The 26,644-nt window shown below is 45.5% G+C and overlaps 1 protein-coding gene across 1 annotated transcript; it reads left to right on the top strand.

Annotated features, from left to right (window-relative positions):
* The first annotated feature begins 436 nt into the window (after positions 1–436).
* On the top strand, positions 437–26,610 carry LOC147013253 (ras-related protein Rab-10). The gene is made up of 6 exons (XM_085854934.1): positions 437–771; positions 2,067–2,127; positions 11,159–11,297; positions 16,427–16,516; positions 17,096–17,197; positions 25,199–26,610. The coding sequence occupies exons 1-6, from the start codon at positions 645–647 to the stop codon at positions 25,286–25,288; spliced, it is 609 nt and encodes a 202-aa protein (XP_085711060.1). The 5' UTR covers positions 437–644; the 3' UTR covers positions 25,289–26,610.
* The last annotated feature ends 34 nt before the right edge of the window (positions 26,611–26,644 follow it).

Raw genomic sequence — 26,644 nt, 5'->3', positions numbered from 1 at the left:
ATTATAATACTGGTAATACTGGTATAATCCTTGCTGTATACCTACTTTTGCAGCCCCCTGTATATATATATATATATATATATATATATATATATATATATATATATATATATATATATATATATATATATATATATATATATATATATATATATATATATATATATTGCCCCACTTCATCCAGGCTGCTCCTGATGGGAGAGTGGGTGGGTGTTTCCAGTGCAGATCAAAATGTCCGTTATATTTGCGTACATAATAAATATATGACCATGACGTTGTTGGGAGGAACAAGGCTCTTTGGGACGGCTCTCATTTATGACAACACATTCGGGGTACGTCATCACTTTAAAGGATCATATTGCTGTCATTGAAATGATTCGAATCTTCTTCTTATTCCTCTTAATCTTCTTCTTCTTCCGCGTAGTACTCCCTCCTTCCGCGCATGCGCATTGTCACCCCCCTCTGCTGGGTGTGCCTCGGCTCGTCCAAGGCCTAGTCGAGAGTCCTTTCAGGTCTTTTTCGGATTATTATTCCATCCATAACATCGTTTTTATCCCCTCGCCTGTTAATCGGGGTTAATTAGTTCCACGCTGGAGGCGCCGGAGCGCCGGTAAGGAAGTATTTTCGATTACAGTGGCCAGGCCATGGCCAAGAAGACGTACGACCTGCTGTTCAAGCTGTTACTCATCGGGGACTCGGGCGTGGGGAAAACGTGCATCCTGTTCAGGTTCTCCGATGATGCGTTCAACACCACCTTTATCTCCACCATCGGTACTGCACTCGCGGGGAGGGAGTCTCGGCCTTCAAAGTTTATTTTCATTTATTTTCGATGTGTCTGCCCTGATCTATATCCGCTCGCCTGATCGCACGCCCCTTTTTAATCCTGCTCTGTTTGTCGTCGTGGTTACTCCGACTTGGTGGATTTTGATTGACATGTCCGTAAATTGAGATGTGATCGCGTTTGGAGGTGTCCGAAGATCGGTGTCTGCGTTGGACATTGGGGGGGGAGAAGAAACCATCAAGATGGACAACATCCAGGAAATCGGGATTGTACGCCATGTCCGTGTGTGTGTATTTTGAATCATGAGAGAGCACGTTAGACAACCTGCCTTGTTCGAAACGATTTCACCCCCCCCCCCCACGTGGACACGCACGAGCCCTGTGACAGAACATGAGCGTGACTGTTGTGGTTAGAATTGGTGGTTCTGTTCCTGGGGTTCAATGTGGAACAAAACCGAGCAGCTTTTATATTTGGAATTTCGGAAATGCCGCTGTCGCTGCCCCTCCTCCTCGGGCGGTTGTTCCACCATCGCTGCCCCCCTTCCCGGATGGTTGTTCCACCATCGCTGCCCCCCTCCCCGGATGGTTGTGCCGCCATCGCTGCCCCCTCTTCCCGGGCGGTTGTGCCGCCATCGCTGCCCCCCTTCCCCGATGGTTGTGCCGCCATCGCTGCCCCCCTCCCCCCTGGGCGGATGTGCTGCCATCGCTGCCCCCCTTCCCGGATGGTTGTGCCGCCATCGCTGCCCCCTTCCCCCGGGCGCTTGTTCCACCATCGCTGCCCCCTCCCCGGATGGTTGTGCCGCCATCGCTGCCCCCTCCCCCGGGCGGTTGTTCCACCATCGCTGCCCCCTCCCTGGGCGGTTGTGCCGCCATCGCTGCCCCCTCCCCGGATGGTTGTGCCGCCATCGCTGCCCCCTCCCCCCCGGGCGGTTGTGCCGCCATCGCTGACCCCCCCACCCCGGGCGGTCATGCTGTCATAAAAATGTGTACCTTTAAAGTTGTGTGAGGTGTTCCTTGGCCTGGTTTTCCTGCCGGCTAGTCACCAGGTACCTCCCAGTGGAGGTTGAACTCGAGCTGGACTTGAACATGGAAACTGCCCTGACATGCATGTTAACCCTTTTAATAATCCAGGGTGGGCCTGGCCAAACGTTCATAAGCAATTGTGTTTGTGTAGTCCGAATACCTAAATAGTTTGTGTTTGTAGTATCTTATGAGCAATCTTTCCTGATGGAATGATGTGCTGTTTGTAATCGATTTTGACATGGTTTCCTTTTGCCATTACATAGGTATTGATTTCAAGATCAAGACAATTGAGCTTGGTGGAAAGAAGATAAAGTTACAGATTTGGTAAGTGACATTTTGAAGGACATGCTGATTTATTTCAATTTTTACTTTCTGCCAGGACAAATCAAAGATTGAGGGAACAGAAGCTCTGCTTGGTCGAGTCTCTTCATCAGTGAATATACTGTACACATATACACACCTCATCAATTGCTTAGATTCATGTATGTGCTTCTCATCCACCGTTCTCGTTCACTAAATATAACTCTGCCAGCCTAATCACCCCAGCCACTTAGATCGGTCTAATTCCTCATTTGAATTGGTTACCTGTCCTTGCATCCACTAATTTTCCTGTTAATTTATTCCACAAACTCTCTAATAAGTGCTCTCTCAATTAACAATAACTGAAGATCTCTGACCAACTTTATTCAAACTCCCATCCAAACCATGTTCCTTGTTGCCCTCCGCCACCCAAACTATGTCGTAAGACAACCTGTACCTACTCTGCTAATTTCTCTGAATATATAATTAATACTTGGATCATACTTCCATGTAATCACTACTTTCATTCTGGAGCTAGACCATCCCTTTGCTGTCAAACCTTGACTCAGATTCTGCAACCATTCCAGACGGCATCAGCCCACGTGTCCTCAAAACCTGCTCTTCTGCTCTTTCTCACTCTCTCTGTTCTATTCACCCTCTCATTTGCTCAAGGTCATCTGCCATCTGCTTGGAAATCGGCAAACATCACGGCCCTGCACAAAAATGTGCAAAAACAGATCCCTGCAACTACAGACCAAGCAGCCTTCTCCCAATCATCAGCAAGGTTATGGAATCCATCATTCCTCTTCTCCAATGGCTTGATTTCTGATCATCAATTTGGTTTCAGACCAGGTCACTCTACCCTGGATATACTGCTTCTGCTCTCCCAACAATGGATGGAAGTCCTAAATGCCAGACAGGAAATCCGAGCCGTATCCCTGGACATATCACGTGCTTTTGACACTGTCTGGCACCCTAACCTGCTCACCAAACTCTCGTCCTATGGTATCCAACGCCATCTCCACTCATGGCTCACAGACTTCCTCTCCTGTCGCAGTCACCATGTGGCCCTAAATGGAGTTCTTTCATCCCTTCTTCCTGTCCAGGCTGGAGTTCCTCAAGGTAGCGTTCTGGGCCCTGTTCTTTTTCTGGTTTTCATCAATGATCTCTCCGACTCTCTGGAAAATCCTCTATATCTGTTTGCTGATGACTCCATCCTCTGCCGTACCATCGGTCATCCCTCAGACCGGCAAGCAGCAGCTTGTTCGCTCACTGCAGATCTGGATAAAATCACAAACTGGTCCAACACGTGGAACATGTCTTTCAATCTGGACAAATCTCACACTCTCACTATGTCTCTTCGAAAGGACTGTTTAGAAAACCCCCCCATCCACTTTCTCAACAATCCTCTGGAAGAAGTCCTTTCTTTCAAGCTTCTGGGTCTCACTATCTGCCATGACCTTTCCTGGGAAAGCCATATTTCAAACCTCGACTCCAAAACCAGTCGCCGACTGGGATTCCTCCATCGTGCAAAGTCCTTCCTTGGCCCACCTGAGTTCCTGACCACTTACAAAGCTTTTGTCCGCAGCCTGATGGAGTACTGCTCTCCCCACTGGGCTGGTGCTCCTGCCTCCTACCTTTCTCGGCTTCACGCTGTAGAAACCAAGGCATTTCGGATCATTGGCATCTCCTGCAATGAGGCTGAGTCTTTAGGCCTCTCACTCATTCACCGCAGGCTGGTCGGTGGTCTTTCTGTCTTCTACCGTCTCCTCTCGAGCCTCGCCCCCCCAGCTCTCTCTGCGATTTGTCCCCATCACATTTCCGCAGGGCACTCAAGGTCCGCCAACAACCTCCTTCTGGTAAAACTGCCAAAACCACGAATCGCTGCTCACCATCACCCTTTCATTTCTCTTTTTTTCCCACCTTTGGAATAAACTCCCTCACTCTATTCATTCCCATTCTTCCCTCCAGCCCTTTCAAAACAGCTGTTCACCACAACCTCTTATCACCCCCCATTCAAATCCTTGATCTTTTCTACCCCCGATAATCCACCCAAGCCCACCTCCTTCAAATTCCCTGCTTTCCTTCCTGAAAGTCCCTGTAATGTCCATCATCTATTCCCCATGTTCCCCGTCCCATCCCTCTCCCTTCCACAGATCTCCTAATGTCTCTGTTACCCACTGTTTTGTCCTTCCCACTCCCTCCTCTCTTGTCTCATGTCCCCCATGATGTGCGTTGTGTGTTAGCTCTCAGACGAGCCTCGACAATGTATACAAAAAAAAAAAAAACGAACCCTTCTTTCTAGTATTCACTTGAAACAAGGACCCCTCAATTGTGTCGTAGATCGAGCTGCTCTGTTGAATCCAACTCTCTCGACTGCAGCTCTATTCTGCCAGAAGGACCCAAACTGGCCACAACACTCAAAATGGATGAAAAGACTCATTTCATTTTTCTCATTTTACATTTCCTCGGTGTTGAGAGGAGGAGGAGGAGATTGGGACTATGCTCTGTGCAGAGCGTTGGTGCTGCTTTAGCAGCCTCCTTGGTTATTGGGCACAATCCTGGACGGGTCACCACTCCGACACAGTATACCAGCAGGCTGGCACTCATTTTGCCGACCTCGGAAGGATGACAGGCCGAGTTAACCCCACCTGCTATTAATTCAACGGCTGAGCGGGATTTGAACTCAGAACAATAGGATCCAAAGCCCGCCACCCTAACCATTAAGCCAACACCAAGCATGGTGTTGAGAAGTGTGTATAATACTCTACAGGTAAGGCCTAAAAAAGAAGAAAAAAGTTGTTTCCGGTACCCCAATAATTCCTGCCGAGCCCAATTATTTATTATTATTATTATTATTATTATTTTTTTTTTGCGAGGGTCGACTTCCGGGCGGCCATTTTATGTCCGCTGTGCATGGTATTACTCTGTGCCATTGTTGACCGCTGTGGTCTCGATGGAGAAATTCTGCGGCTGTCTATTTAAGTTAAGGAGTCAATTTAATCGACATTTTACAAGCATTGCACAACCCACCTGGGACACATCGATGGTGTCTTGTTCAAAGTCGGAAAATGGACCCTGGATAGACATTCCTGACTTTGATAGAACTCATGGCTGTCGTGCAGACGTTTGTTTTTCGTTTTGCTCACTTAAAGTGCCGATGTGGTTACCAAGGCACTCAAGATGTCAGACCCATGAGGTCTGCATTTGACATACTTATGTCTGGCGAAAAACTGTCACCACCAAAAAAAATAACGAAAAGGTATTGTGACGTCCACCGGACTTGAGCAGTCCCGTCAACGTAGAATGAGCCGAAACGATGGAGGCAGTTTATTTATTTATAACCCAAACATGGCGGTTCTAATCGCTCTACCGCAAACGGGACGAGGAAGGTGGCACGAGTCACTTTTCACTGAGTTGATGATGTTTATTCGTTTTTATTATTACCAGAAATAACAAGACTCGGCAAGAAGAGGGATCCGGGGCGATTCGACGGGATGGTGTGGGATCGGGCGTGGGGAAAAAACAGACAATTCCAATGAATATACAGATCTCAATCCCTCTAAGGCGCCAAGCGCACACACTCACACTCACACTCACACTCACACTCACACAAAACGTAGCTATTTCTGGTGGTCAGGCTGGACCGTGGTGTGGACGCAACTGTCCCTGGATCGGTGTCGGACGAGCTGGCCTTGCTCTCGTCAGGGGGGCAGGAGAAACCGTGGTGCTGTCGACCTCCTGGTCTTGGCCCAAGTCCGCTCACAGCCGCCAGGGAACCAGTTCTGGCGCCAAGTTGCGAGCAGGAGAGGGAGGCAGGTCCGCCCGCCGTTCGACCCCGTACTCCGAGTCAGCAGAACCCCAGAGCCAACCAAGGTGAGGCACGAGGCTCAGCAAGGCTCCAAGACACGATCGAATCAGCACAACAACAAGGACGCTCTCCGCGCAGCAGCCTCTACACCAAAAAAAACCACGATCTTTTGGTTGTAATCTTCTTCCTCTTCCTTTTCGACCCCGAACATAACCTTTTTATCCTCCTGTCCTCGTCACTTCCAATTGAGCCGTTTATTGGCCCACCGCCGTCGCCTTCTGCCAATCGTGATCACGGGGCGGAGCCATCCGCTGCACTGTCCTATGACGTCACGGCCAGTCTCCAGAGAATACCAAAAGGGGTTTACGCAGACACACTTACCCTATCCCGTGTCCCTATCTAATTACGTGACAATTATTTTCCCCCCCTTGAAGAAATGAACATTTACTAGACAACTTATCACCACTGAATTGCTACTTATTACATTGAGATCCTGGTAAACTCGAACAGCATGGCATACCTAATTAAACATCCTAATTACCCTTTGAATGCATACCCCCCCCCCCCTCAAACATAACAGTATGTTAAGAAGATGAAGAAGAAGCAGCTTATTGTGAACATAGGTCTAAATGAAAAATGATGTGGAAATTGATTAACAGACAGGAATACAGGTGACAATGGGAGAGTGGGAGGGTGTATAACAATTGTAATGTTGTTGTATTATCCAGACTAAATTTAAAGTGCATTGGTTGGGGTTGGTTGCGGGTTAAAGTTTATTTTGAGGAGTGCGTATATACTTCATGGATGCCCCCAAAGGGCGTAATCTCGGATTCTTGTCGACTGGAAAGGGTCTAATGTCTGAATATACAAGATTTCTTCCGTGCTAATTTTCTCTGCAACCACTTATCCGACTGACAATTTTCACCAGAGAGGTGACAATTCATGTAGAATGTTTTCATGATTATGACATCATAGCTCATGTGGTGTGGCAGCCATGTTTGGAAAAAGGGAAAAACTTTGGATCTCTGAAACAGGAAAATTGAAACTTGACACATATAAAGTACACCCCATGGGAAACGAGTGTGATATTTTTATTATTATTATTATTATTATTTTTTTGATGTCATTGGTGACTTCGTTGTGATATCATTTAATGCGTCGAATGCTTTATCCGATAACTATGAAAATTTGAGGGTCATCTCAGGCTAAATTGTATGGGGAGAAAAGAAATTTGATATCAGTCACATGGTTTAGTAGCTTTTTTTTTTCTTTTTTTAAAATTTTTTTTAAAGAATAAATCTTTAAAAATTACCTTTTCCAGAATGGCTTGATAGATCGAGGGGAAACTTCACCCACATGTTCCACAAGCCTTAGGGATACCAGGGTGTTAACAAATATTAAGTCACATGGTCTGGCAGCCAGATTGGATTGAACGAAAATCTTTTAAAAAAAGTCATTCTCTTGAACCGTTTCATCAATCATCATGAAATGTCACAGTTATGATTTCAGTCGTCATGGGGACCATATGTTCTAAATTTCAACCTGATTGGGCACATGGTCTGGCAGCCAGAATGATTTAATATTTTGAATCTGGGTTCAGGGATTTAAATCAAACTTGGTACAAGTATGCATCATGATATGTGGGCAGAGGCATATCTGGTGATGTCGAAGTGTTGTTCTAGTTTGTATAATACTTCAAAATTGTTGAGGGTTGTCATTCTCTTGTTTGCAGATGACCTGATTGTAAGCACCTTCACTGTACTTTCAGAATTTAGAGTAATTTTCAACCTTATCTTGTTTCCTTTGTTTCTCTTTTGTCCTTGCCATTTTAGTTCTTCATTTGCCAAGGCTATGTTTTCAGCTGGATCACAACTATGGGTGTTTATTTATTTATTTACTATCTTGCCAAAACGAAGTTTTTGTAAGATATGTTAGTCAGCTTGTATGTTTTTATTTTTTTTTATTTTTTATTTTTATTTTTTTTCTTTTTGTTTGTCTGTAATCACGTATAAAAAATTCTGCAGAGCACAGTTATCTTTGGAAATTTTTGTAACTTCGCATATCAGAGGCCTATAGAGGTCCCTTTCTGTGCACAAAATTTTGAAGGTCAAAGGTCAAGGTCACTTTGGCGCAAATCAGGGGAGTCGACGAAACCCTTATTTTTTGAGTAATTTTGATCGGATAGTCTTCAAACTTCATGGGAATATAGTTCATGGTCTGACGCTCAGCTGATTAATTTTTGGTGGGGATTGGCCTTGACCTTCATGGTTAGCGCCTGAGGACAAACATATTTAACCCCAAGGTCAAATTTTCAAGTTTTAGGAACCATATCGTGTAGTACCTCAAATTGAACACCTCGATGAGTGCTTTCTAGATATGTCAAGCTTGAGACATTATGACGTCATTTGGTGACGTTATGAGGCAAACGCATATTTTTCATGGTTACTCTGTAGAACGATTCTCATTGGAATCTCTCGTAGGCAGATATTCCTCAAGGAGTCGCTCCTGGTGGATAGCAGCTCTGTTCACCTCAATGTGACCTTAAAGAAGTCACACGTGGTCACCTTTTGGCAAGATAGGGTCACCCTGCTGGTGACATTGTTTTTATTTATTTATTGACTTGTTTGTTTGGTTCTTGCCACCACTTGTCCCCTACTCTCCAAACCTACTCTTCCTATTTTATATTTTGTATTTATAACTTTTATTATCCCCATGTGCAGGGGTTGGGGGGGGGGGGTATTGTAATTAGTTATTGCCTGCCTGTCTTTCTCCATCAATTATGGGGTCAAAAGGTCAAATACCCCAAAAATGCAATTATGGGTACATGCTTGTGTCGACCTGAAAAATCATAGAAAAACCAGCTGGGCCAATCTCCACAATATTTTGCAAACATGCTGGAAGTACCCAAGGTCCTCGTGGGCATCAGAAAAAATAGCCTCCCCCCCACCCCTGCGAAGGTGAAAAGCCCACTTGTGATTTTTCACATGTGCTGGGGGTATGCAGCACTAAGTCATGGGCACAACGCCCCCCCCCCCTCTCCAGGCAATTCTCTATCTTTGCACATCTTAAAATGAAGAATCTGACCTCAAGGAAACTAGTCCATTTGGCCCTTCATTATGCCTGGTGTTAGCTTAATGGTTAGGGTGGTTTGCTTTGGATCCAAGGGTCCTGAGTTCAAATCCCACTCAGCTGTTGAATTAATACCAGGTGGGGTTAACTCGGCCTGTCATTCTTCTGAGGTCGGCAAAATGAGTGGCTGCATGCTGGTATCCTGTGTCAGAGTGGCGACCCGTCCAGGATTGTGCCCAATAGCCAAGGAGACTGCTTAGACAGCACCAACACTCTGCACAGAGTGTAGTCCCAATCTGCAGTGGTGCATGCTCAGGTTAATTTATGCTTCAGATTTAAATGTCAATCTTCTTTATGGTTTACTGAAGTTTAAACAACTCAGTCTTGATTGGGTGACCCAGCTTGGGTGGGGTACCCAGTGCTGCATGGGGAAAAAATTACGTTTGGCTTCCGGTACATGTTGAGCTTTGAAAATGTTGGAATCTTACATAATTCTCTCGTGGTCGAACTGTAACACATAGAGGCCCCAAATTTTGGGAGAAGGAATTTCAGAATCTAGGCAAGGTTTTCAGCTTCCGCACATTGACCTTGACGTCCATTTTGAGTTCAAAAGCCATTATAAAGTGTATATTGGGATGTGGGGTCAGGCTGCCACTGGCTTGTGGGCAAAATGTAACCACCATGAGGCGAATAACTCCATAGCTTTTTAATGTCCAACACACTGCTTTCTTATAAACAATTTTAAGAAGCTGGGTACATTTTTACCAGACAGTGCTCTGTACTCCAGCTGGTATACACTTGTACAAATGTAGAGTGCTCTAAGTTCCATCGATTATGCCCACAATGATACCTGACATCAGGAAATAATAATATTAAAGATGCTCCACAATTCTGCCTACTTTTGTCTCTGATTTCTCAAATCTCGTGCAGCCTTTGTAATGTTCACATTCACTTTGTGCAGGCCAAGTTTTGATCGTGAGTGTTCCTTTGGCCTCTTTCATATTGAGATTCCTTTTGATCACATTTGCTGTATGTTTGGGATCGTTGTTGTTTCAAGATGAACTCCCACCAATGAGCCATGTGTTTGAGTGGCCTGAGGGATCACATTATGCCTGCACTTGTTACCAGTCAGTGCCACAATTGTTTTGAATTTTGCCAACATTGTTTTCTGAGATGTTACGCAACACCAAACCTGCAATTTGTTGTCTGATAATTGAGACCGTTCTCTCCACTCGATAGTACGCTTACCTTTGAGCAGCTCGAGTCAGGGTTTCATTCTCGACCCAACGATAAACTGTCAAATTGGTGTTTCACGCACGTGACATCGTGTCAGTGTGCCATCCCTCAGACGGATGATAATCTGGGTGTCTGCTCTGCTCTTATTAGATGGTGGGCATTAAAGGCCCCATGAGGTCTTTAGTAAAGAGTAGGTGAGAGTTATCACTGAGTTTCTGAACAAATTACCAAGTCTTGCCTCTGAACTCCATGCGAACGTCGTGCAGGTCAAGCCATTCATAACATGGCTGAACCCACAAGAAGGTGTAATTAATTTCGGCCAATAAATGTAGTGGTCGTTGTAGTAGGCTCACTGCCATTTAATAACCTGGCTTTGTTGCCAACAAAATTGAACATCTGCAAAAAGCACACCTCCAGATTTTCTCCTGCACTGTTTCAGGTAATGTCCATTTTAAACTTTAGGTTAGGCACGTTGGTACTTGAGAAGGCATTTCACTCGATAGAGATTTGTTGTTGGAAGCTTTGGGATGCAGGTTGAAGAAGATGCTTATTTTTTTTTTTTTGAAATTTGAAGCATACTATTCTCACTCATGTGTCTCGTCCTGCCTTTCATAGCTGTTGTGATGCTCAAACACCAACGTGTGCATGCGTGTTGAATTGCCTTTCCACAAAGAACTTTAACACGGCTCAGGAGCCCATTTGGATCATTATGCCTGCACTGCATAACCACCACATTAATCTCTCTTATTAGTTCATTGACTCCCCAGGGGGAGAGGAGGTAGGACGACGATTGGTCGGAGAACACTTAAGACTTGGGACGTCACTGTAAATTGATGTGTGAATGGGGAAGAGTTTGAGTGAGGAATGAACAAACACCGGCATATTCACACTTTGACGAGACCCTCTCACAGACCCTTTCTTTTTTAAACCTTGCATTAGGGACACTGCTGGACAAGAGCGTTTCCACACCATCACCACATCGTACTACCGTGGAGCCATGGGAATTATGCTCGTCTATGACATTACCAACAGCAAGAGTTTTGAGAACATCAGCAAGTGGCTACGAAACATTGATGAGGTTGGTCATTGTTGGGAGAATGTAAAACTTTGGGGCTTATTTTATTGTTTTGATAAAGTGCAAGGGGACCTGTTTGGATTGTGTGCATGTATGCATGAGCATGTTCTTATCTGCAAGCTGGTATGTATGAAGGCCTTGCCACCAAAGGAAATGCTGTTTATTGACCTATGTTAATGAAATGATATCACAAGGTGTCTGAGATGTTATTGTCTGAGACAACATCACAAGATGTTTTCTGAGGTGCACCAACCTGCCTCATGTAAGCAGTATGTTAAGCCAACTTTCAGTCCAGGGTCAAAGGCTCACAGCAGTCAACGGATTTACCTACCATGGCAGCACTTTCTCCAGAGTAGTTCATGTTGATCATGAAGTCAACATCAGAATAGCTCAGACCAGTGTTTCCTTTGGCAAGCTATGAAACACCATCTGAGGTCGAAGAGGAATCGGTCTCTCCAAAAGTGAAGGTTTACAAAGCAATTGTTCTCCTCCTCTCCCCCCCCACCACCTCTTCCACCTCTTGTATGTTTGTTTGTGAGATGTTCACAGCTACACCACATTCATATGACGTGCTTGCAAAGACTACTTTCGATCAGATGGCAAGATAAGTTTCTTAATACTGAGATTCTCTGCATGAACGACATGCCTGCCTCGCATCCACACGCCATTTAAAGAAAGCTCAGATAAGATGAACAGAACTTGTAGCCAGAATGCCTGATGAGTGCTTGCCAAAAAGCACTTCTATGGTGATTTAATTGAAGGGAAATGTTCGCACAAGGGCCAGAAAGGTGCTTCAATGATGCACTGAAGAATTTCAGCATTGCCCCTTGGCCATGGGAGAAACTTGCACAGGATCCCTATACAATGGTCTACATGGTGCAGTCACATCAGAAAAGGAGCCACTTCCTGTGAACAACAGGAAATGAGCTTCCAGAGCCACAAGCATCTCTTCTGTGTCCACACCAAATGTGTCTCCACATGCAGTAGATCTTTTTTTCTGTTCAAATTGGAATGTATAGTCATCTCTGAACACATTGCACCTGAAACTTAATGAATCCTAGTTTGTCATGGTCATCTTAGATTATGAAGGCCCAATACAACAATCATAGTAATTAAAACAAAATAGGACTGCAGCTTATCTGGGCCCTGGCCTAATGTTGTAACCCCAATTTGGTAGAATTCTGACTAGTGGGTCTGGTGAGGAAGATTTTTGAAGGAATTTACACAATTTTCCAAAAATTTTACCAAGTTGGCCATTTTGACACTTGTGGTCACGTGATCAGCATGGCTTCCACAATTTGACATCAGGACCCTATCTGAATGTTGCAACCCAAATTTGGTAGCATTCTGACTGGTGCGTCTGGAGAAGATTTTTGTTTTTTTTAAAGAAATTTGCTAAGTCAGCCATTTTGACCGACTTAGTCATGTGACTGGAACGAGCTTTCCAATTCCTGTTACCAGTCAAGAGAGGAAAGTTGCTGCAAAATTTCAGTCGGATCGGTCCAGCAGTTTAGCCAGGGAAGTCGAAAAAGTAGATGGATGGTGCGTGATGACAATACCTTAACTGGAATGTAAATTCCAGATAAGGTAAAAATGTGTAATGTATTTTTATATTAAAATACCATTACGATCTCAGGTATGTCAGCCGTATTCACATTGGGCTCAGCTTCAGAACTTCCAACCTCAGAACCGTACTCCGGCATGGGTATTTTGAGGAACGTGTGATCTGGGTTGGTTTGAGGATGACTGAGTTAGGACAGGGCAGAAGGAGTAAGGCCAGATAAAAGTTTGTATTTAGCGAGCCCACCTAATTTGCTGTGGGAGAGTGATGGTCCCTGGGAATCTGCCTCTTGCCTTCAAATTCCATTGATTAAAGGCCTTTAAATGCTTCGAAGATAGGGGCAAGATGCGAAGTAGGAGCGCCATCCCAGAGTGGAGAGACGTAGAACATGAAGATCCATATGAAAGCCTTATCAGAGCTTGGTGTGGCTCAGGAATGCCTTTGCTGTCTGGAGAGCACTCAGATGGTAACTGGCCTTTGATGCAAGCTTGGTGATGTGATCCTCATGAAAGTGTGGCATTTAGTGATTCCAACGAGTTCCAATGGCTGTTGCTCTTCCAGAGGCTGTCCAGAGAAGTGGATTGAATACTTTGATTTCTGATCCTTGTGGAGAGAGTGTGAGTGTGTGTGTGACTTGCCGTCATGGAATATCATGGTCTAAGCCTGGTGTTGGCTTCACGGTTTGGGTGGCTGAATTAAGATCTTAGGGTTTTGAGTTCAAGCCCCCTTTTCCTTGTTGAATTCACACCAGGTGGGTTGACTCGACCTGTCATCCTTCCGAAGTCGGTGAAATGAGCACCAGCGTGATGGTAACTGGAAATTGCATCAGTGGCACAGCTGTACCCCCAGAAAATGATGCACCCAAGTAGCCACAGGCTGCAAATATATTGTTGCAGATCCAGGGGTGGGGGGTTCTTGGACGAGCGCGTCAATCGCCGTCCATACCCAGTTTGGGTTTTCGCACCCAACCACCGCCGTCTCTGGGGTTATAACGCCGGCTGGTTCGGCACAGTTCTCGGGTCACGCGTCTCGAACCACGATACCAAAATACACCTGTAACTTGCCAGCTGGGGGAATATACCCTGGTTACAGACTGGTTTTGTCAGAGACCGAGCCGAGTCTACCAGTCTGTAACCATTTTCGTTTTATATCCAATTCGAGCGGATCCTTCCTCGATGAGGGACAAATTAATTCAAAGCGGAAACTTCATATGAATCAGCCAGATTTATTGGGGACTTCGGGGAACACGACACAAGCAAAACATTCACGACAATGTTTTAATTAATCTATAACCCGTTCTTAACTAGGGAGATGCGGATTACGGGTTTCGAAGGGGTCGCAAACGAGATAAGACATGGACAGCATGCAGACAAGGCGGAGTACTTGGTGATGTTTCATGGACGAGAGGAAAGTGTCAAAGGCACGAATGTGGCTCTTGACAAGCCGATGTCGATGAATTCGAGCCCCCAAGCTCGAACACGCCGAGTGGCAAGATGGCGCTCGCCCTCCTTTGTCGCACCGCCCACGCACGCGGCCTCTGCGCGTTCAGACCCCGCGAGGTCGACTGCACCAGACTGTCAGGTCGATGGTGGGTTTCAGTTGGTTTCTCACAAGGTCCAGCATACAAGTCCAGGCCTCCTTCACGAACCAGATCGCAGACAGACACAGCCGTCCCCTACACAGCAGATCACGACTCCCACCAGTCATCTCTCATCCAGCCGAGGGCAGACAGACCTCATGCAGTCCTTTCCCTGCCTTTCCTTTGGCCCTGACTCGCTTCTCCAGGCCACAGAAGGCAGACCGGTGCGCCCAGGTTCAGTTTCTCTCTCTGCAGAATCACCACTGGCTTTTATTTTTCTGCTCGCCTCGAAGCCCCAGCACGCCTCAAACAGACTGCAGTTTTTGTACTTCTCCAGTTTCACTTCCTCTTTTCTGGCCACTCCCTCTCAGCCGACTGGGCGGGGCCTCGTCCGGAGAGGGGAAGGAAGGAAGAAGAAGCTCTCGGTACACCACCACTGCACAAACAAATAACAGCCTGTGACAGCTCCCGACACATATGTCACGTCCATTTTACCGAACAGCCTGGCTAAACCTGCATTTAATGGGGGATCTGGCCTAATTCTATATTTAGTAGCATACTAAGGGCCATTTCCGTAACTATATAATAATAAAGGATCCAAGTAGGTGACCGGCTCATCTTGTCCAAACCTGAGAAATGGATTCTGCAGCAGTCAGCCTTTTACAAGAGTGATGGTGCTGCATCGAGTGGAGTTGGTTTTCAAGAGAATCTGACAGATTTATCTCGATCAAGAATTATGTAGGTCCTTGTGGGACGTAAAAACTCTTGTTGGATCCTGGCCTGACTGGAAAGACCATCAGAAAGGACACAATCACCACATATATCTGGTTGGTTGCAGCAGCCTCGATTATAAATATCTCTGAAGTTAGAATAATATTGGTGGACCAGAGTGCTGGTGTAGTTGTGGGTGGGAGAGCGCAGTGCACACACTAGACCACTGGTGGGAGGTGAGCGTCGTCTGAGGGAGCACATACAATGAATTGTTTTTTTAAACCGTAATTGGCCCTCACCGCTAGTCTGGTCACATTTTTGTGAACCCAGTTCAGTAATGCTGAGTTGAACATGTGAGAGTGTGCACGAGGGTTCATTGTGTGGAGTTGGCGAGGGTGATGTGAGAGTCGGTAGCTGTCATGGCTCTGCAATTTAGTTTGAGGTGGTGAAAGGAAAAGAGGACATGACAAGAGTATGGTGATAGGAGCTGGGGTGGAGGGTTGAGAGCAAGGCATTACAGAACCCATTTAAAAGGGTGAGGTGTTTCCCTGCATCCCATTCCCCCCACTTAAGAGACCTGTCGAGCTTGAGTGTTGGCAGTGGGTGTTGGAATTGACCATTGTCTGGGGGGGGGGGGTGGAATGAATAGAGGAAAGTAAAGGAGGTGGAGCAGATGACATGGTTTATACAGATGAGAACAAAGAAAACCAGGTTAACGAATGGTTAAACTAAGCACCAAAAATACAATGTCCGACAGGTGCAAGTGGCAATAAAATGAGGGTTCCGGATGGTATAATTATCTTTTGAGTTAGTTTGGTTGGAGTTCCGAATCACACGTCTTTCGAGGAACCGAAAATCTAATGCTGGATCCCACAGTATCTTTGGAAATATTCGTCTAGATACTGTTTTTAATGCTAACTTAGTCAAATGGCCTGTATGGGATGATCTATTTCATTTTCTTTGAAGTGAGAGTGCTGGACTGTGGATATAGTGCAGTTATGTCTCCTGTACTTACGTTTTTGTATTACCCTCTGTGTACGTGCTTTCATTTCCAGAAGTGTATGGCTCTTCTCGGCACAATAATTTATTTTCTCCTGTATTTGATTTGACACAGCATTTACCGTGTACACGTGCACCCTTGTTTTCCCCAAATCACTTTTGCTTTCGTGTGTTGACTTCATACTCTGCCTCTGATGCCTATCTGACCCATCATGAAGAGTTGAATCGACTTTGTTGTCATTATTCTTGACTTTTTATGAGCTGTTGTGTTTTCCGCACCAGCATGCCAGTGAGGACGTAGAGCGTATGTTGCTTGGAAACAAGTGCGACATGGAAGAGAAGCGTCTTGTGCCCAAGGAGAAGGGCGAGCAGGTATGGAACCTGACTCGCCTAAGGTCGCATCCTGGTCATTTTTAATTGGCCAGAGAAGCACTTTGCTCTGATTTATCTACTTTGTTCAGATAAAGGATATCTGCATTGCTGCAAGTAATACAAATGCTAACTTGAAGTTTTTCAGTGCAAGGTGATGTCCAGGTGTAGGATTGCACTGTTTAAGTGCTAAGTTGAAGATGAGTCTGTTCTACACTTAGTGTACTGTTGCTCAGCTAAAATGGAGGTGTCTATTTTAAGCGCTGACCATATATGGCCTATGCTTGTTTAGAAACTTGTTTTTTTGTTGATGTTTAGGTCTGCTTTTTCATCATTCATGTTGTAAATTGTTGAGGGAATATGCTGTCATCCTGGGGGGTGGGGGGGGGGAGATTGGACAAAATTGAAACCTTTTGTGTATAATGCATGCTGTTGTACTTCATCGATACCACAGATCCATGCTCATCTTAGTCGGTGTTTTGTGATGTCTCGCTTTGAAAGCTGTTGCCGCTGTGTTTCACAGAGACAGCTTGGCAGCACAGAGTATTCTATTTTTGTCTTTAACTCTTGTTTTATGCTCAGATTGCCAAGGAGCATGGTATCAGGTTCTTCGAGACGAGCGCGAAGTCTAATGTCAACATTGAAGATGCGTTCTTTACATTGGCGGAAGACATTCTGAGAAAGGTATTGTTGTGAGACAGTTTCTAAACTGTATGCAGCGCGTCTGGCTGGCCGATCGGTCCTTTCTCAGCCCAGGCCCAGTTTGTGGTGGCTTGATTGATTCAGGACAGCATTAGCACAAAGGATGAGCTTTGACTTTTCCCCCATTCTTTGGATTTGATATTCATGTTGATATTTTTTTGGTGGGGGGGGGAGGTGGGTAACCCACCATCATAATCATTGCCTTACCATCATATTTCAGACCATATTTCATAAAAATAATGGTTGACACTATTGTTCTCAAAATTATTTTTCTTTTGCATTTTCAACTTTGAAAAGGAAGGAAGGGTAGGTGTTTGTCTGGGAGAGGGATGGATGGACAGGAGTTCAATCGCATCACTTTCCTATAATTTCATTAAAATAAATAACTTTTCTACACGTCAGGGTTATTGAGTCCCCCGGACTCTGTATAGAATTGATTGATGAATTTTGTGTGGACAGTGGCGTGAAAACAGGAAAGCAGGGTGGGGGGGGTAGGCGAAAAGCACCTCAATGGATAGGTTATGAGCTGTAGTTGTGCACCTTGACACTGGTTTTTTGACAGACATGAAGATGTGAGGAAAAAACGGTAATTTTAATCGCGCTAATATATTATATTGCGAGACGCCAACCATTTGCACAGACTTAACATGCATATGAACACATGATTGTAAGGAATACCTTTTTCTGTAAGGTTAAACAAGTCTTGAACTACTATAACTTGTTCAAGCATGTGCTCATGTTATAGTGAAATGCATTTTTTACAAAACATCAAAAGGAAGAAATTTTCTCCAATGTTGTTCAATAATGTAGGGAGGATTCATGTCATAGCCTTCTGTGATAATATAGATCTTCCAAACCTTTCCTTCAAACATACTCTGTAACTCTTTTAATACACTTCTTAGCAGGTATACTTATTTACAACTGTTGTAAGTGTTATATGAATTTCCTGGCACCTTCAATAAATCCTTGTCTTTCATTACCCTCATAACCCATTCCTTATTATTGTTTAATACACGTTTAAACCTTTAGCCCCTTTTTTCTGTGTTCCCATAATGGCCTTTAACAACAAGAACGATAGCTTCATGGTCTTAGGGGACTCGTATGTTCAAAAGAACATACCCTTATGTTTATTGAAATGTTTTCTGTTTTGTCTTTTGGATGCGTCCAATCACAGTTTATGTGCAGGGCACGTAAGGAGGGTGGGGGTGTCCTTGAATATTGCATGTGTGCAGAATCCCTGTTTATTGTCCTTGTGTTTGACATGTCCAGGGGTGGATCAGAAAAACAGTAACAGAACATCTCTCCTGTCCCAGATCAAATCCAACAGGACAAGTTTGAACCTTCTTCGGACAGTTTCAGAGAACAGCTTTAAACCGATTCACTGCATAGATTTATTTTGTTTTGAAGACAAAATATCGATTTGGATTCAAATAATGTGAAAACAAGAGCTTGAATGATGAACGAATGAAATTATTTCTTGAAGAATGCAAAAGTAGTTGCCCTGTTCACTGAGGCAGCTTGCTTTACTGTGGTTTCCTCAGCCTTCCAAGATAACAAAGTGGATGCAGACGTGAGCGTTATAAATAAATGTGGCTCATGAAGTTCCCCTTTCCCCCTTTTCAGTTCAGTTTTTATTTTCCAACCTTGTTTCACCCCTCCCCCATCCACCGCAGGTGCATACATGATAAATAGAAGTCCCTTAACCGTGTACATTGTGGTTGTGGCAATCATCATACCTGGTCACGGAAGTCAAAATGGCTGCGATTCAGTGAAACTAGTCTCTTACAAGCTGCTTCTTTGTATGGATTGGTTTGAGTTGAGCGAGCGAGCTAGTGAAATGGACAGATATTTTGAAGGTCTGAAGAGAGGGAAGAGGCTGCTGCTTGCTTATCTGAAGGATGAGATATGTGACTGCAGAGGGTGCAATCAACAAAGGGATAAAGGGGATTTTCCAGATATCATTGATGAAGGATAGGAATAGGTTGGGGAATTCCAGTTTTGAGAGGGAGAGGAGATTAAAGGATTCCATTGAAAACCACACATTGGCTACGAGAGTGGAGGAAGTCGGTATGTGTTGAGTTTGCCTTTGATTCCGTAGGTGTAGTTTGGAGAGCAAGGCGGGATGCCAGACAGTATTGAAAGCTCGGGATCTGTCCAGGGCGAAACCCCTGATCTCATGTCTGACATTTGGGGCCTCCATCCATTGTTGGGAGGATAGGAACAGCATGTCCAAGGTCGAGTGTCCTGGTATGAATCAAAATTTGGGATCTGTGAAAAGGAAGGATTTCATATAAATTGCGATGATTGATTCCACGACCTTGCTAACGATTGGAAGTAAGCTGACAGGTCTTTCTGAAAGAGGATCGGTTTTTGCACCTTTTTGTGTAATGCAGTGATGTTTTTCTGTCTTCCAAGCAGATGGAGGATGACTGAGGGCAAATGATTGTGTGAAGAGGACAGAAAAAGGATGGGCAAGAGTGTTTTTGAGACTTGTGAGCTGATGCTGTCGGATCCAGTCTCAGAATCAGAATGAGAGTCGAGGGTTGCCAGAAACTTCACCTTCTCGCATGCAGAAGAAAGAGTGGTGTAGAGAGGATGGGGAGAGGAGGGATGGGTTGGGGGACACAAGCTTTAGAAGCAAACACGGAATTGAGGCATTTGGCCTTCTCACGAGCTGAGTCTGCTGTGTTGCCATTTGAAGAGGGAGAAGGGATTCAGAGGAAAGGGGGGGAGGTGCATACACCAGAGACAGACTTAACAAGGCACCACTAGGTTTTAGAGGAAGAAAACCAGTTTGAAAGTTAATTGGGGACAAGACAGATCCTTGTGGAATGCCATTTTTATGGCTTTTGGATATACTGTATTGTCCATTCAGCATGGCCCCAAAGCAGCAACTGATGATTTCGCTGATCGCATACACCATTTTACTATCCTGCAGAACAGTGTGCAGCTTGAGTAGAAGTCCACAACGTTGGACATTCTCGTAAGTGAAGGCGATGCTGATGAACAGGGTGTGCCACATCTCCGATTGGCTTTAAAAGCAACCTCAATGTAGTCCTTTCACTGCCAGCACTGTCTTCAGTGCTCTGGTTCTCTCTACAAACAGCATGTTCGTTGGGTAGAACATTCTTCAACAGCTGCTCCATTCTATTCAGTATCGGCCGTTTAAATAGGTCAAATGGAACCGATAAGAGAGATATGGCAGTAGCTCTTTGGGTCGTTGTTTGGCTTGTATGGCTTTAGGACAGCTACAACATTGGTTTTCTTCCATAGTTGAGGGACCTGTGCTGTTGCCAAGCGCTGTGCCAAACTTCTGAACCATTGAAGAAATAGAGAACCAGCATGGGTCAGCTGCTCAGCGTATTCTATCTAGGCCTGGTGCCTTTCCATGTTTCAGTGTGCCAAGTGCTGCTTTAAACTCTAAAGGGGAAAAATAACACCTCATTCAACAGATGGTGAGTATCTAATCTCCTTCAGTTTGGCAATGACTAGATGAGAGAGAGCATTGTCAGGATGTAAATATTTGCCGTTGTTGGCAAGGATGCGTGCAGTAGAGTTGGGGCTAACAGGGCAAGGTACTTGTTTTACAGATCTTCCTGTTTGTCGATTGATCATCTGCCAAGCTTTCTGACTCGAACGTGTAAAACTGATGCTTTCAGACTTCTGCCGTGTTCTTTTGCAAGTGTCATCTAATTTAGATTTGAGATGGGATGCCAGAAGAGAAGCTTCCTCGTCATCCAATGCGTTTCTGAATGTGCCGTGAAGTGTCTCACACTCGATCCCATCCAGGAATGAAAGACAGTACCCTTGTGGGATGCAGAATTTGGAGGATCTTCTTTGTTCGTGTGCAGCACAAGGCTGTGGATCATTGTTGGCTGAAGGCTGTGCTGCTGAAGCCTGCTGCTGGTCAGGGCAGGAATTTGGAATTTGTCCATTGTGCCGACAGCTCACCTTCTCTTCACAAAGGACACCATGGGATCTTTGACATCCACCAATGAATGCTGGCAGACGGGTTGTCCATGTAACGTCCATCCGAGGGACGACACACATTGATAAATCACGCTGCCTGCAAAACACCGGATGACAATTTATAGCTGGGTCGGGATTCAAACCCAGGCTCGACAGCTGAGAGGTGAGTGCGTATCTCCAGGTAATCCTGTCAGCCCTGAAGGAAGAAGAATGCAAGGTAGATGTTGTTGACATCAACAGAATCTTGGGCAGGGAGCATAACAGCTATGTCATTTGTCATTTTACTGAACTTTTTCGAGTCCGCCTTCTGGAAGTTCCCTCTTTTGGTTGGGAGTGAAGGAGTTGGGGCCACGAGGGTAACACTTTTGATAAAGACAGGTCTATGATTGGAATGAGGAATACGTTCCAGGACAGATCATGTTGGTGTGTCAGTAGTGTACCTTTACCACCATGCCAGGTTAGGGTTGGTGAATGTTCCATCGATTTGAGTGGAAAGTGGCTGGCTCTCATTTCTTAGAGAAGGGTCAAATCTGTGAATCTCAGTAACAAAGTTATTCCCCATTAAAAGTTGAGTAGTTCGAGCCCCAGTCACGATGCTGGCAACTGAAGTAGGAATATGAGCCGGTGCTGTTGAGAAGTCAACACGTTGTAGACACACAGATGGGAGTTTCTACACATTTGTAATGCATCAGTATAAGCCTTGTACTTTGATAACATGTCACTGCATATTTTCAACTGATATAGATGTGGCATCACTGTTAGGGTTAGAGTTAGCCCTTAACAGCGCAGCTCACTGGATGATAGGATTGGGGCAAAGCCTTAAGGACACCCACTCTTTGATGAAAGGAGGAATATCATGGGGTAATCTTACTGGGTCAGATTGCGGATGTGTGTGTCAGGGTGGTGCTGAGGTGTTGTCCTCCAAACGGTGGTCTCCTTGGGTTAAGTTGAGGCGGTCCCATTCAGGTGGGTGCCTGGAATGTCGTGTTCCTAAGAGATGATGATCACCTGTCTGTTATTGTCTGAGCTCAAGTATTTGAACATCAGTATTGCAGCAGTCTGAGGTTCGGAGATCAGATAGTGGCGAGACCACGGCAGGTGGTTACACCTTTTGGTCTGGTCGTTCTGATGGTTAGCATGCCCAAAGAGTTGCTGTAGCTGTGTCCAGTAAGCTGACTCAAATGATAGTTGAGGTAACACCGGTCAACGAGCGTATTATGAGACTAAGGATTCGTCACTCCTTGGGTGTTGTTTCCCTGATGTCTGTATATGCTCCGACTGAGGTGAGTGATCTCACCACGGACGCATTCTACACCACGCTCGAGTCTGTGGTTCATCATTGCCCCAGGCGAGATACTCTTCTCGTCTTGGGGGATTTCATTGCATCGACTGGAACTGATGGGGATGGTTATGAGATGTGTGTTGGTCCCAATGGGTCTGGAAATGTGAACCAGAATAGCATGAAGTACTTTCACTTTGCAAGAAGTCATGGACTTAGGGTGGCTGGTTCATGGTTTCAGTGCTCATAGGCTCATCGCTGGACTTGGTATTCCAACGTTGGTGGTGTGGCAAAGGAGAGTGACAATGTGCACGTTCATTGTCGCTGGAGGATGATCCAGAACTGTAGGATCAACTGGAGTGCTCCGTTCCTCAATACCAACCACAGGCTTGTGGTAGCAACTCTGAAGTTTCAGCTTAAATCCGGGAGAATGGTACCAGCCCAGCCTCAGCTGGAAGTTGGCAAGCTCAAGGATAAGAGGGTAGCTGAGGAGTTTGCGAACAGGCTGAGTGGGGGGAGGGGGTCTGGGTGTTTTGGAGAATCCTGAAGAGTTGTGGAGTGTTCTCAAGACCACCATCCTTGATGTTGTTGGTGGATGTCTTGGAACTCACCATCGGGCGAAGAAAAATTTTGTCTCAAGGGACACTGAATACCATTGATCAGAATTGCAGGGCCAGGCTTAATAACATAGCCGATCTGTTCAGGGAATTGAGGCGTAAAACTGCACATGCGCTGAGGGTGGACAAGGAGGCCTATGTGCAACGAATCTGTGAGGGGTAGAGCATCACCTGTGGTCAAGTGATTCTCATCCTGCTTACAGGGGAATTTGCGCATTGCATTTCTCCAAGCCCGTCCCTCGGTGTACTGCAGTTTTTGCGGAGGGTGGTGGGGGGTTCTTGACAGGAGTCCGAAGTGAAGGCCCGCTGGGCCAGTTACTTTGAGTGGATGTACCACCAGCTGTTGTTGGATGTCATGGGTGTTACTATCCCTATTGCTGACCCTCCAATCAACTGTGATCCATCTTAGTTTGTGGAAACACAGGCTGAGGTGAAATAGATGAAATGGGGTAAATCTCCCAGGATGTGTGGCATCCATGTTTTAATGCTCTGCTCTGCCTGGAACACAGGCATCATCCTGACTGACTGGAAGAGGGACGTCGTCCTCTGGAAATGGAAGGGTGATGGCCAGGACAGCAATAATTACCGAGGGGTGACGCTGCTGTCAGTGCTGGGCAAGGTCTTTGCTCAGATAGTTCTTGATATGGTTTGCCACCATCTGCGACTGATTGAGCATCAGCGCCCAGAGCAGTCGGGCTTTACACCAAAGAGGTCAACGATTGACCGTATCCCTGCTCTACGGATCCTTAGCGAACGCAGATGAGAGTTTCAGCAGGGGCTGCTTGCAGCCCATGTGTATCTCTGCAAAGCATTCAATTCAGTGAATCTAGATACCCTCTGGATGGTTCTTGGTCTTCATGAAGTATCACCAACACTGATCAATTTGATATCTGCACTATACTCTGGTACTGAGAGTGCTGTGAGATGTGGTGATACCATCTCTGACTTATTTAAAGTTACTGGAGTTTGTCAGGGTTGTGCACTGGCCCCCACACTTTTCATCGCTTGTATGGACTGGATTCTGGGGAGGATGTTAAAGATCAAGCTGCAGTACATTGTTTGGTGATATGAAGGTCTCTGACCTTGATTTCGCAGTTGATGCAGTCACCTTTGCGAAGACACTCACAATCCTTTTGGGGGCCCTTGAGGTGCTGAATGAGGAGAAAGAGTTGCTGGAATTACGGGTTTCTGGGGTCAACACGAAGATCCAGCCTTTCAATAAGATATTGGATGCTGCTGTCTTGGCTGTAGCTGTTTGTGGTGAGGATGTTGAGGTCACGGAGAGATTCACTTATCTTGGCAGTGATATTCATGTCTCTACTGGCTGTAAGCCAGAGGTCAATAGACATCTGTCGGGCCTGGGGAGTCATGGATTCACTGTACAATGGGGTGTGGCGCTGTCGGTACCTGTGCAGGACGACGAAAGTCCGAGTCTTCTGGTCCTTGGTGCTTCCAGTCTTGCTTTATGGATGTGTGACTTAGATTCTGACCAGGGCTCTGAGATGGAGACTTGATTCTTTTGTTACCAGGTCTCTTTGGAGAATCCTTGGCTATCGCTGGTCAGACTTTGTGTCCAATGAATGTTTGCTGAGAGAGACTCAAATGAGATTTGATACCTGCATCATCCATGAGCATCAGCTGTGGCTGTATGGACATGTGGCTCGTTTTCCTGACGATGATCCTGCTCACCAGATTCTCTCAGCGAGGGAGCCTCGTGAGTGGAGGAGGCCAATGGCCCATCCACATTCCTCGTGGTTGAGGTTGATCAGCATCTCAAGGAGATGGGGATGTTCCAGGCATCTGCCTGGGGGATGGTCAGACAGGAGACCGTGGAGAACCGGCGTAAAGTGGACGCAGCACCGCGCTGCTCCGGCGCATGCTCCCATACCTGAACTGACCTGGCCTGTGCATGTATCATTTTATGATTCTCACCTGTTGAACTTTTGTTTGCTTCCAAGTTTGTTTGCATTTGTTGCAGAGACTGTATAATCTCATGTTAAATTCCTTATCACACATAAGTGTTCTCATTGTTCTCCTCCTCCCCCTCCTCTCCCTCCTTGCTGTCATTATTGTTGCCCTCCTCGCTCATCATCATCATTGTCGTCATTCTTCCCCTAGACGCCAGCAAAAGAGCCAGAGAGAAAGGATGTTGTGGATACGAGCAGCAGTGGAGGAGTGATGGGTTTGAAGACCAAATGTTGCTCTTGATGGCACTTCTCTTGCCTCTGATTACCACCTGCACCCGAATGGAGCCATAAATTTGTGGCTTCGTTTCCCCCTCCCCCTCCCCCAAGCCCTCGAAGGACTTCGTCGCACGCTGCGCCACGACACTCATCGGTAACGATGGCGTTGTGCTTATAATTTTGCTCCATTTTCCTCCTCCTTCGTTAAGTTTTCCATTTTTTTTTCTTTCCCAGAAACCAGATATTAGGGTGGTGAACTCTTACTGGGTTTAATGGTCCACACATGCAAGACCTTGTGCCATGGAATATTTTTTTCCCCCTTTCTCGATCTAAATTACCAGATGCTTTTGAACCATCCTCGATACTCCTGTCCTGAGCTGGTGTTTTTGTGCAGTGTTTGTCTGTTTGAGCTGTTGCAATGCTGACCGGACAGAGATAATGGATTTGACCTTCGAGCACTTCTCGTTGTGCACGGCTTTGTGAAGTCAAGTGGTTTGGTTTGCTTCTTGCCCCAACCCCCCAATCCCTTCCCAAAGGCCTTTTTATTTCGGAAATCAGTCGGAGTTGGCTTTGCACTTGCCGCTCTTTTGAGTCCACCAGAGCGGAACAAAATCGACGACCACGTTCACATAAAGTTTGTGGTTCAAAATTGGCTTTGCGCTTTTGACGGTCTCTTTGGACCGAATGCAGTTACCGTTTCGCATGCTTTCATGAGTGTTACGCAGATTTTTATTGTTTAAATATCTCCTGAAATTGCCTTCAATGCACCGATATGTATTTAACCAATATTATATAACTCGAATTCCATGCCCGTGGAGGTTGCAGCGCACGTGCTGTTGCAGAAGCATCACGGTTTTGCGGTTGGCCAGTGTGGTGTGTACTATACGTGACCTGTGAGATATGGTGTGCGGCGGTTATCCAAGTGGAATGACCCTCGTTTATGTATGAAATTCCCATTTGCTTGATCGAGGTCCCATGGAAATCATTTTGAGATCTGATGCGTTAGGTTTATACAACTCGGTGTGGATGGAAGCTTTGGTGGGGGTGTGGAGGGTAGAAGTGAGTGGTCACTTTCATCTTGTGTGCCAGTTTTTGACTGAAAAGTGGTGCTTTTCAAGGCTGGAGCTAACTTCGATGAAGGTATGATGACATTGTTTTCAGTTTGTAGAAATCATGCTTGAGAGTTAGATACGTACAAGCTAACCCACACCATTGTTCCGTGCACCGGTTGACCGATTTAAACTGTGGATTCTGTTTAATCATGAATGCCGTTTCTTGTAACTGCGGACTTGTGACTTGTATTCTACTGTATTGTATCAAACTAATAAAATCTTAGTTTTGCGTTTATCCAAGTGGTGACTCGTTATCGATTTTATTCTAT

This window comes from Eptatretus burgeri, chromosome 14 (genome assembly GCF_056783735.1).
Source record: "Eptatretus burgeri isolate ZD-2024b chromosome 14, Ebu_testis_v1, whole genome shotgun sequence".
Classification (NCBI taxonomy): domain Eukaryota; kingdom Metazoa; phylum Chordata; class Myxini; order Myxiniformes; family Myxinidae; genus Eptatretus; species Eptatretus burgeri.
Note: the sequence above shows the minus strand (reverse complement) of the source record. Positions and strands in the feature narration are given on the sequence as shown.

Excerpts from the sequence above, each read along its gene's own strand:
- LOC147013253 (XM_085854934.1), top strand. The coding sequence starts at position 645 with ATGGCCAAGAAGACGTACGACCTGCTGTTCAAGCTGTTACTCATCGGG. Across the intron at positions 11,298-16,426 it reads GGCTACGAAACATTGATGAG|CATGCCAGTGAGGACGTAGA; the intron begins GTTGGTCATTGT and ends TTTCCGCACCAG. Across the intron at positions 16,517-17,095 it reads CCAAGGAGAAGGGCGAGCAG|ATTGCCAAGGAGCATGGTAT; the intron begins GTATGGAACCTG and ends TTTTATGCTCAG.